This window comes from Neomonachus schauinslandi, chromosome 5 (genome assembly GCF_002201575.2).
Source record: "Neomonachus schauinslandi chromosome 5, ASM220157v2, whole genome shotgun sequence".
Taxonomy (NCBI): domain Eukaryota; kingdom Metazoa; phylum Chordata; class Mammalia; order Carnivora; family Phocidae; genus Neomonachus; species Neomonachus schauinslandi.
The window spans coordinates 160,540,357-160,551,551 of NC_058407.1; the positions used below are offsets into that span (position 1 = coordinate 160,540,357).

General features: G+C 43.4%; 2 protein-coding genes across 3 annotated transcripts in view; one reads left to right on the plus strand and one right to left on the minus strand.

The window, feature by feature from the left end:
* The window catches only part of ITGAD (integrin subunit alpha D), a 26,990-nt gene extending 17,752 nt beyond the window's left edge, over window positions 1-9,238 (plus strand). For both annotated transcript variants that reach the window (XM_021700385.1, XM_021700386.1), the window contains exons 19-30: window positions 30-103; window positions 332-473; window positions 4,384-4,497; window positions 4,611-4,690; window positions 4,809-4,892; window positions 7,134-7,212; window positions 7,373-7,480; window positions 7,587-7,664; window positions 7,868-7,981; window positions 8,124-8,225; window positions 8,483-8,593; window positions 9,076-9,238. In XM_021700385.1, coding sequence (XP_021556060.1) covers window positions 30-103; window positions 332-473; window positions 4,384-4,497; window positions 4,611-4,690; window positions 4,809-4,892; window positions 7,134-7,212; window positions 7,373-7,480; window positions 7,587-7,664; window positions 7,868-7,981; window positions 8,124-8,225; window positions 8,483-8,593; window positions 9,076-9,189 — 1,200 coding nt within the window. In that variant the 3' untranslated portion in view covers window positions 9,190-9,238. The remainder of the gene's footprint in view (window positions 1-29; window positions 104-331; window positions 474-4,383; window positions 4,498-4,610; window positions 4,691-4,808; window positions 4,893-7,133; window positions 7,213-7,372; window positions 7,481-7,586; window positions 7,665-7,867; window positions 7,982-8,123; window positions 8,226-8,482; window positions 8,594-9,075) is intronic.
* Window positions 1-10,981, minus strand: part of LOC110589771 (cytochrome c oxidase subunit 6A2, mitochondrial) — a 12,242-nt gene extending 1,261 nt beyond the window's left edge. The window contains exons 1-3 of the mRNA XM_021700387.1: window positions 10,909-10,981; window positions 10,621-10,757; window positions 10,377-10,492 (exon numbers count right to left, since the gene is read on the minus strand). Of these exons, the coding sequence (XP_021556062.1) occupies window positions 10,409-10,492; window positions 10,621-10,757; window positions 10,909-10,981 (294 nt within the window). The 3' untranslated portion in view covers window positions 10,377-10,408. The remainder of the gene's footprint in view (window positions 1-10,376; window positions 10,493-10,620; window positions 10,758-10,908) is intronic.
* Window positions 10,982-11,195: the final 214 nt, after the last annotated feature.

Consider the following 11,195-nt stretch of genomic DNA (forward strand, 5'->3'; position numbering starts at 1 on the left):
TGGGAAGAGAATTTACTGTTTTTCTGCAGCTCCCTTTTGAGAAGAACTGTGGACAAGATCACCTCTGTGAAGGGGACCTGAGTATCAATCTCAGCTTCTCAGGGTGAGCTCTAACTCCTTTCATTTCTAGACACTTAAGCTTTTGGGTCTCTCATCCCCATGGGATGAGAAATGCTTATGTTTCCCTTTGGCTCTCCTTCTAACAAAGAAATTAAATTTTGATTGGAATGTTATCAGTTCATGAGTTCCCACATTCCTGCCCCTACCCTTGATCCAATTCCAACCTATTTCCAGCAGAGTCTCTTTTTCAGTTTTGTCCTTCCTCCTCCAGCCTGCAGACCCTGGTGGTAGGGAGCTACCTGGAGCTTAATGTGACAGTGACTCTGTGGAATGAGGGTGAGGATTCCTATGGTACTGTGATCCACTTCTACTACCCAGCAGGGCTGTCCTACCGACGAGTGCTAGGAACCCAGGTAAATAGCTCCCTTGTTCTCTAATGGCCTCTTCCCTGCCCTGGGTTATAGTAGGTTCTTTTAATTCTTTTATGATGACATGTAAACACAGATACACACAATTCTGAAGGGGAGAGAGAGAGAGAGAGAGGTGCATAAAGCAGATGTATAGTTTAATGGATAATATTAAACAAATAGCATACAGCGTCCAGGTCAAGAAATAATACACTGCTAGCACCCCCAGAAGTTCTCCCTCCATGTTTATTTCCTCATCAAAACCTCACTCTCTCCCCAAGGTAACCAGTATTCTGACTTCGTGATAATCAATTCCTTGTATATTTTATGGTTTTACCACCCATGAGCACATCCTTAGAAAAAACTGTTGAGTTTTGTCAATATTTGAAATTTATAGAAACATGTTATATGTTCTTTTGTATATTTATTTATTTCTTCAGCATATGTTTGTGAAATTCATCCATGTTGTTCCTTCTGGATGTAGAACATTTTTATTGTATATAAAATCCCTTTGTATGACCATACCACAATTTATTTACCCATTCCACATTTTAAAAAAATGTTTTTATTTAATTTCCAGGTAGTTAACATATAGTGTAATATTGGTTTCAGGAGGTAATTCATCCCGTACTTATAACACCCAGTGCTCATCACAAGTCCCTCCTTAATATCCGTCACCCATTTAGCTCATCCTCTGTCCACCTCCCCTCCAGGAACCCGCAGTGTGTTCTCTATAGTTGAGTCTCTTATGGTTTGCCTCCCTCTCTTTTTTTCCCTTCCCCTATGTTCATCTGTTTTGTTTCTTAATTCCACATGTGAGTGAAATCATATGGCATTTATCATTGACTGACTTATTTCACTTAGCATAATACCTTCTAGTTCCATCCATGCCATAGCAAATGGCAAGATTTCATTATTTTTGATGGTGGAGTAATGTTCCATTGTATATGTATACCACATCTTCCTTATCCATTCATTACTCAATGGACATTGGGGTTCTTTCCATAGTTAGGCTTTTGAATTTAATGCTGCTATAAACATTGGGGTGCATGTGCCTCTTTTAATCACTATTTTTGTGTTCTTTGGGTAAATGCCTCTAGTGCAATTGCTGAGTCATAGGGTAGTTCTATTTCTTAACTTTTCAAGGAAGCTCCATACTGTTCTCCAGAGTGGCTGCACCAGTTTGCATTCCCACCAACAGTGTAAGAGGGTTCCCCTTTCTCTGCATCATTGCCAACACCTGTTGTTTCTTGTGTTGTTAATGTTAGCCGTTCTGACAGGTATGAGGTGATATCTCAGTGTAGTTTTGATTTGTATTTCCCTGATGATGAGTGATGATGAGGATGTTTTCATGTGTCTGTTAGCCATCTTTATGTCTTCTTTGGAAAAATGTCTGTTCCTGTCTTCTGCCCATTTCTTAACGGGATTATTTATTTTTTGGTTGTTAAATTTGATAAGTTCTTTATAGATTTTGGTTACTAACACTTTATATGTCATTTTCAAATATCCTCTCCCATACCATTGGTTACGTTTTTGTCTTGTTGATTGTTTTCTTCATTGTGCAGAAACTTTTCATCTTGATGAAGTCCCAAAAGTTCACTTTGGTTTTGTTTCCCTTGCCCCCAGCGATGTGTCTTGTAAGAAGTTGCTACAGCCAAGGTCAAATAGGTTCCTGCCTGTATTCTTCTCTAGGATTTTGATGGTTTCCTGTCTCACATTTAGGTCTTTATTCCATTCTGAATTTATTTTTTTGTATGTTGTATGAAAGTGGTCCAGTTTCATTCTTCTGCATGTGGCTGTCCAATTTTCCCAACACCGTTTGTTAAAGAGACTTTTTTCCATTGGATTTTCTTTCCTGTTTTATCAAGGATTAGTTGACCATATAGTTGTGGGTCCATTTCTGGGCTTTCTTTTCTGTTTCATTGATCTATGTGTCTATTTTAGTGCCAGGATCATACTGTCTTGATAACTACAGCTTTGTAATATAGCTTGAAGTCTGGATTGTGATGCCTCCAGCTTTTCTCTTCTTCAAGATTGCTTTGGCTATTTGGGGTCTTTTCTGGTTCCATACAAATTTTAGGTTTGTTTGTTCTAGCTCTGTGAAGAATGCTGGTGGGATTTTGATAAGGATTGCATTTTTGTGTAGATTGCTTTGGGGAGTATGGACATTTTAACAATGTTTTTATTCCAACCCATGAGCATGAAATATTTTTCCTTTTCTTTGTGTCCTCTTCAATTTTTTTCATCAGTGTTCAATTTTTGCAGAGTATAGATCCCTTACCTCTTTGGTTAACTTTATTTGTAGGTATCTTTTGGTTTTTCGTGCAATTTTAAATGGGATCAATTTCTTGATTTCTCACTCTGCTGCTTCATTATTGGTGTATAGAAATGCAACAGAGGTGGGGCAGGGGATGGGGTAACTAGGTGATGGACATTAAAGATGGCATGTGATATGATGAGCACTTGGTGATATACTCGACTAATGAATATTGAACATTATATCAAAAACTAATGATGTACTATACCTTGGCTAATTGAATCTTAATAACTAAAAATAAAATAAAACAAAACAATAAAAAAATGCAACAGATTTATGTACATTGATTTTCTATCCTGTGATTTTAAATTTGTGTATCTGTTCCAGTAACTTTTTTGTGGAGTCTTTTGGATTTTTACATAGCATATCATGTCCTCTGTGAATAGTGAAAGCTTGACTTCTTGCAATTTGGATGCCTTTTATTTATTTTTGTTGTTTGATTATTGAGGCTAGGACTCCAGTACTATGTTAAACAACAATGGTGTGAGTGGACATCTACCACACTACAACTCGTGATCATTTGAGTTGTTCCCTGATTTTGGCCATGACTATTCTTGAGCATGTATATTGGTGCACCTACGCATAATATTTGCAAGGTATTCGCCACATATGGCATTGCTGGATCTTAGGTTTCTGTATCTTCGAGTATAATAATTTGCACATCCATCAGCAGATTATTAGAGTTCCTGTGACTTTCTATCCACTGCAACACTTGGCATTGTCAGACTTTTAAATTTTTGTCCATCTGGTGATATTTCCTTATAGTTTTAATTTGAATTTCCTTACAGGTTTAATTTGCATTTCTTTAATAAATTTGAACAACCTTTCATCTATTTCCTGGTCATTTTAATTTCTTCTTTTGGGAAGTGCCTGTGCAAATTTTTTTCTTATTCTTCTATTGAGTTGTCCATACTTTTATTTTCTTTTAACTTTTTATTTGAAATCAATTTAGTTCACATATATTGTATTATTAGTTTCAGGGGTATAATTTAGAGATTCATCAGTTGCATATTACACTTATCTTACATCAAGTTCCCTCCTTAATGCACATCACCTAATTACCCCATCCCCCCACCCACATACTTTTCTTAATTGTAAGAGTTCTTTAATATTCTGGTTATCAGACTTTTCCAGTTATATGTGTTCAGATATATTTTCCAGTCCTATTGCATGTCTCTTCAGGCTCTTTAGAGTGTCTTTTAATAAACCAAATGTGTTCATTTGATTGTGGTTGATTTTTACCAAAACTTCCTATATGTTTAGTGTTTTATGTGCTGATCATGTTTAAGAAATACTTCCCTACTCCAAGGTTATGAAGATATTCCCCTTTATTACCTTTTAAGAGCTTAATAATTTTGCTTTTTCACCTGAAATCTTTAATCCAGTTGGAATCTATTGTAATTATGGAGTGAGGTAGGGGTTCAATGTTTTTTGTTTTTCTGTTTGCTTGATTTTTTTTTGTATGGGCCAGTTTTCCTAGGATTATTTATTGAAAAGTCTGTCCTTTCTCCCACTGCTCCACAATGCCACCAATGTTATATATCAAGCCCATATATGCACATGGGTAACATTTTTGAATTAGTTTTCCTCCCCTGGAAGCCACCCCATCAGCGCCCACTCCGCTTGGCATGTGAGGGAGTGCCCACTGGGAACGAGGGCCTGAAGAGCAGCAGCTGTAACATCAACCATCCCATCTTCCAAGAGGACACCAAGGTGAGTGCCTCCCCCCAGATCCTCATCACTCTCCACCCTTGTCCTGACCCATTTCTTTCCCTTACTCCTCCATGACCTTCCTTATTCCCATTCCTTCTTTCTTCTTCTCTCAGGGCACCTTCATAGTCACATTTGATGTCTCCTACAAGGCCACCCTGGGCAACAAGTTGCTTCTGAAGGCCAATGCAAGCAGGTGAGGTGAGGTGTATCCCTCACTCTTTCATCTCATGCCCCAGCCAGAGATTTCTCTCCTGGATTCCTTCCCAATGAGGCTCCCCTCCCTCTCTCTCTCTCTCTCCCTCTCTCTCTAGTGAGAATAATAAGCCTACAACCAACAAGACCACCTTTCATCTGGAGCTCCCAGTGAGATATGCTGTCTACGTGGTGATCAGCAGGTCTGAAACTTTGAGTCTTCTATAATCCTAGTACCTCCCCTTGAAGCCCAGACTGCTCTTTGAAGGATAGGTATCTGACCTAGCCCTCTAATTCCTCACATGGGAATACTTGTGCCCAGTCATATATTTATGCCATAATAACATACACGATATACTTCTTGCTTCTTCTCTGATGAACTGACCTACTGGTGGGACACACACACTTTGCCACCACTCTGCACTCCTCCCTCTCTCTCCAAGGTGCAGGCCTCCTTAAACATGAAGCCAATTCTATTCTTCATGCAAATATGAGTGTGTTGAAGTGAAACTAACTAGATTAAGATTGAGGCTTTTATGAGCTCTCTGAGCTCTCTGTGTGGTTTGTCACCACACAGAGGAAAGAAAAGGTCAAGGTTTCACAAAACAAAGAGGAGGCCAGAGATGTGACAAACTGCTGGGAAAGTCTCTACGAGTCCAAGGCTGTGGCAGGCCACAGGAAAGTCAAGTGCAGGGCTGTTGCTCTCAGTTCGGAAGGTGGGTGGTGGAGCAGGGGCAGGCCAGGCTGGAAGCAGGGCAAGGAGACCCACATAACCTGGCTAAACTCCAGAGGTGTAGGGAGGTGGTCAAAAGCTTATAATATTGCCATGGGACAGAGTTTGCTACTGTTGTTGCTGCTGATGACACATGAATTTTTAGGGGAACTAGGGAGGGAGGATCAAACAGTGTCATTGCCCTTCCAAACTCCATGTATGAATTTCCCCTACTGTCCATGGGAAAATAGTGGAACTTATATTAAAAGCTTACTGTTATATATACTTATGATATGCCAGGCATTTAAAAAGTACTTCACATGTATTTACATTCATTTAATCCTTCTAAAAACTCTGTGATTTAGTTATTGTTAAACCCCCTTTTCTACCAACAAAGAAATCAGAGGTTGTTCCTGTCAGTCAGCTGCTAAGTGGCAGAACCAGGACTCAAAGTCAGATGGTCTGGCTCTAGAGGTTGTGCTCATGCCCATACACTGCTATGCCATTCCAAGGATTGGGGAAGCTGAGTGGTTTACTCAAATTTGAAAAGAGAGTTAGAACTGGAAGATTTTAAGGTGAGAAAACTGAGGCATAGAAAGGGTTGGAGTGAGGAACATAAAGGCTAGCACAGTAAGGGAAAAAAAAATTCTAACATTTATATCATTGCTGCAGACTTCATCACAACTCTGTCACAGGTATGATTATTAGCATCCTCATTTTATACAGGAAGAATCCACAGAGGTTAAGTAACTTACCTTAAGTTACTTGGGTAGAAAGTGGTAGACTGAAATGTGAACCCAGATGGTCTGGCTCCAAGCCTGTGTTGTTAATCATCACACTGACAGTCACATCTGTGGGAAACTGTGGGGGGCCCATGGAGTTTCTGTATGGCTGCCCTGGCTTCTGTACACTAGGTGCTGGTGAAATGTGCAGCACCCCTGCTTGTTTGCTTGATTCCACTGAGACCTTAGATGTTAACTCTGGGAAGGCAGGGATTATGGTTTGGTAACTGTTGAATCCCCGGAGCCAAGCACACAGCCAGGTATAGGGTAAATGTTTACTGAAGGAGGCAATGCATAGATGGATGGTTGGATGGGTGGATGGATGGAAAGCCACCTGAAGCCTGGTGAACATTTATGTCCACTCCAGGGGCTTGTGTTCATGCACCATCCTTCCTCATATTTACTTAACTGCCCCAGGATAGCCACATCTCTTTTCTTCACTCCATCATGGAGGGGCTTGCACTGCATTTTTTCCCGGGTGATCCAACCATGATTTCCTCGAATCCCTTTAGGCTTATTTGTTCTGGCAACAGCCTCTGCAAGCATTGCTGGAGGCCAACAATATACCTAGTAAAGGAGAAAGCCGTGTGAACACCTTTTTCCCATGGGAAAATGTTTAAATGTTATGAGAGGTAATGTTTAATTTGTGCCTTTAAGTAAAAATTTCCAAAAGGGGAGTGGTAAGGATGTTCCAAGCAAAAGAAAGAACTTGAACAAAGCTATGGGGATGTGAAAGAGCCAGGGTATCCAAGGACTAGCTAGCAGTTCTGGGTGACTGGGGCAAATGTTATAGAGAGGAGCTGAAGCTGAGGCTGCAGAAGCATGTGGGGATCATAACTATTTCACGGGATCATCTGCCAGGAGGCCCAATAGAGCCCTTAGCAGCAGACCGGGGCACAACTGAGGATGGCTCCAGGGCTGTTTCTCACCAACAAGCCCTCTCTCTCCAGGAAGGAAGAGTCTACCAAGTACTTCAGCTTTTCAACTTCTGATGAGAAGAGCAAGAAAGAAGCTGAGCATCGTTATCGTGTGAGAAGCCAGGGAGCATCCATATCTTCCCTCCCATGGTGCTGCTAATGTTGGGAGCTGGTGGGAGAGAGAAAGAGGAGCTGAGGGCTAGGTCCAGGAAAGAAGTAGGATTTGGGATGCTCCCAGGACCACAATAATGTTCTGTCTCAATTTTCTGCAGGTGAATAACCTGAGTCAGCGAGATGTGGCCATCAGCATTAATTTCTGGGTTCCTATCCTGCTGAATGGTGTGGCTGTGTGGGATGTGGCTGTAGTGGCCCCTTCACAGGTATCTGCTTGCCTTTCTAGCTCTCCAGAGTCTGATCCTACAGTGCCTCACACCCTCTTACCAGTGAAATGTTGATCATTCTGTGGCTATTTCTCTCTCTCACTAGAGTCTCCCCTGTGTGTCAGAGAGGGAACCTCCCCAGCATCCTGGCTTCCTGACCCAGATTCCAGGGAGTCTTGTACTGGTGAGAAAGATCCTGGATTCCCATTGCAGGACCAGCTGCCTATTGGGGGATATAGGGAAATGCACTTGCTAGGTTGGAGATCTATATATATGACCTATAATTGCTCATCTATTCCCCACCCCAAACCTGATGGACTTCATTTTCTCCTGTGGTTCTTGCCTAAGTTAAGACCCTCCTCAACTTCATTCCTCCCCTGTCCCTAGAACTGCTCCATTGCTGACTGCCTGAGGTTCCGCTGTGACCTCCCCTCCTTTGGCATCCAGGAGGATCTTGACTTCATCCTGAAGGGCAAACTCAACTTTGGCTGGGTCAGCCAGGTGTGTAGGCCCAACAGCAGAGTCCCTCCCCTGGATTTGGGTGGTACCAGATGTGTCTGTGCCCATCCTCAAGCCAGGAGATTTCTCAAACTCTGAGCCTCTTCCTAGGGTATTTCCCCAGCTCTGTCCCTGTGTATTTCAGACATTGCAGAAGAAGGTATTGGTGATGACTGTGGCTGAAATCACATTCAATAGATCCGTGTATTCCCAGCTTCCAGGACAGGAGGCATTCTTGAGAGCTCAGGTAGGGACTATGTGGTAGGAGTGGCCAGGCTGGTAAGAGGGATCCTAATGCTAAATCTTTGGTGCTGTGTGGGAGGCTCAGAAGCCTAAAGGAAGGCAGGATGAAGGCCCCTCAGCAGGAGAGTTGTCCCTAAGTCCATAAGTGTTTCTGTATCTCACCCCTTGAGCAAAGGAAGGAGGGGAGGCCCTTAAAGGTTGGGGAACCTGGGAAGAGTCTGGAACAACAAGGAGTCTGATACTTTCTCATGCACAAATCAGACGGCGATGGTGCTTGAAGCGTATGAGGTCTATGATCCTGTTCCCCTCATCGTGGGAAGCTCTGTGGGAGGACTGCTGCTCTTGGCTCTCATCACAGCCATCCTATACAAGGTGAGTGTCTTCATCCCACTCTCAACACTACCAGTATCTAACCCAAGCCCTTCCAGAGACAGGATGGTATAGTGGGAAGAACTCAGACAATGGAATCAGACAGGCCTGTGTGTACATTTTGGCTCTATTCTGCTCACTCTTTAATGTCAGGCAAATTGCTCAACTTCTCTGAGCTTGTCTCCTCATTTTTGAAATGACAGTAATGCCTACATTACAGAGTAGCTGAAGTGAGACAGACATGAAGCCAGGCTATGTGTGTAGGCCTGCCTATGAATTTACGCTTTTCTACTATAGCTTTTATGCATAACTGCTGTGCTTGGACACAGTAGATAATACATGATAGCTGTAATTCATATAAGTGTTCTGGCACACAAATATGAGTCAGCTTATTTCTCTTCTCGTCTTCTCTCTCAGCTTCTTCCTACTCCCAACTCTCTTCCCTGCCCTCTTACCCAGCTCTTCTGATTTACTTCCCTTCACAGCTTGGCTTCTTCCAACGTCAGTACAAAGAAATGCTGGACAACAAACCTGAAGACACTGCCACATTCAGTCAGGAGGATGTCAGCTGTGAGGCCCCAAATTTGCCTTTGTCCTAATAATTCACTTTTCTGTTTGTCTCTACCTCCATGGACTGGTCTTGCCTTTGCCTACAAATCTACTTCCATGGGAAAAATTTCTGTATAGATCTGGACTGGTCTGAGCAACTTATCAAGTGCTAAGCCAACTTCTCAAGGCATTGAAAGGTTTTTATATTTTAACATATTTGTCAGTTCTTCAGTAATGACTCACTTTTTACAGAAGCAAACATGAAGCCAGCATGAATTTTCATATATATAAAGAATTGCCACATTAAATGAGGATGTTTATAACACATTCTTCTTGTATGAAAGAGCTCTAATTCAGGGACCTGAGTCCTGTTCTAGGAAGAGTTGGGGGAACCTGCTTGTGGGCCTAGAAAACATTCTCTCACTTTTTCAGGTGACTGAGGCTGATAATCTTTTCTTAATGGTGCTATGAATAATATTAGGGGAGAAGCCAAAGGAAGAACTCTAGTGTGTGTTGCTCATGGAGCTCAGCACAGGCTTCAGGCTCCTTGGTAATGGCAAATGAGCAGAATGTCCTAGGAGGGGAATGAAATGTCCTGAACATGTTTGAACCAATATCCCCCTTGAATGAGGTCCCCAAAGACTGGGAGAGCCAGGCTTCCAAAAAGGAGCATCTGATTTCCCAGACAATACAGAAGACCCATTAAATGTGGTCATAGAGAATGGCTGAAATATTCCAAATCCAAAATTAGGTCATGAAGCCTCACACATAGGGCTGTAGGTCCTCTCTTTGAAATCAAGGTTGTCTCCAGAAAACCAGAATTCACAAATATTGTCAGTGTGTCAGGCAAAAAGTTGTCTGCAGCCCTGAGTTCCCAGGGGACTTCTGAGGAGGGGCCTCATTTAAGTCATTTAATCTCTGAGAATCTCAATTCCTCCTCTAGAGAATGGGAACTAAAATTATATCTTGCTCCCAGAGATACTGTGAGGATTCAGTGTTATGTGAAAGACCTTTACAGCCTAGAGCCCTAATTATTAATAGGTGAGGGGAAAGGAGTAGGGATGAAGATCTCCTACCTAGTCATCAAGGACATTCCCTCGAGCACCTCCCATAACATGGCCTTGGGAAGAGCAAGCAGAGCACAGACTGCACTGTGTGCCTGCGCCCAGTAGAGCTCTTCGGTCCCCACCCCACCCCCACAGTCCCCAGGGAGGCTGCAGACACACAGCTTCCACACCTTTATTGCACCTGGTGGCATCTGCCTGGGCCTCAGGGCTGTTCATAGCCAGTGGGCAGAGGGTTGACATGGGGATTGTGGAAAAGGGTGTGGTTACCGTCTCCCCAGGAGTAGGGCTGTGAAGAAAGGGAGAGAGGATTGTCAGCATGGTCTGGACCTGGGGGTTCCAAGCCCCCCCTCCCGCAACCTTTGCCCTTCTGATCCTCACTCCCACCCTGGGGGCAGAGGCCTCAGGCCAACGTACCTTGGTGCGGATACGGAGGTGGTGATAAGGGATAAACTTGGGGCGTTCACGGTGGCCTGCGTGGAGCCAGGAGTTGAGGGTGCAGAGGGCCACGCTGGGCAGCGCCAGCACGAAGGTCAGGAGGCGCCAGGTGCTGGCTGCAGAAGGAGGGGATAAGCAGAGATGGGCCTCTGAAGGTCAGAGTGGGAGGGTTGGTCAATGGGGGTGTTGTCAGACCCTGGAAGGCCACACAGGCAGGAGAGGGGTACAGGTAGGCAAGACACAGGGTCAGGTCCCAGCCCCACTCACCTCCTGCCCCTCCGTGGTCTCTCTTTGCTGCACTTGCCAAGCCCCGACTCAAGGACTTCAGAGGCAGAGCCATTGCGGTGGGTGAGAGAAGCTGGAAACTGCACTGTCCTTTCGCTCTCCTTCACCAAGGCCTAGATTCTCCTCCCCTCTTTTTGGGCCAATCACCTGTTGAGTCTGTAACATGGGTGGCTATTTTTAGGGGTTTTCTATATTTAAAATGAGGCCTTACTGCCATGAGGTCCTTCTCTCTGGACAGCTGCTGTTTGGTACCTCTTATTTTGGTAAGG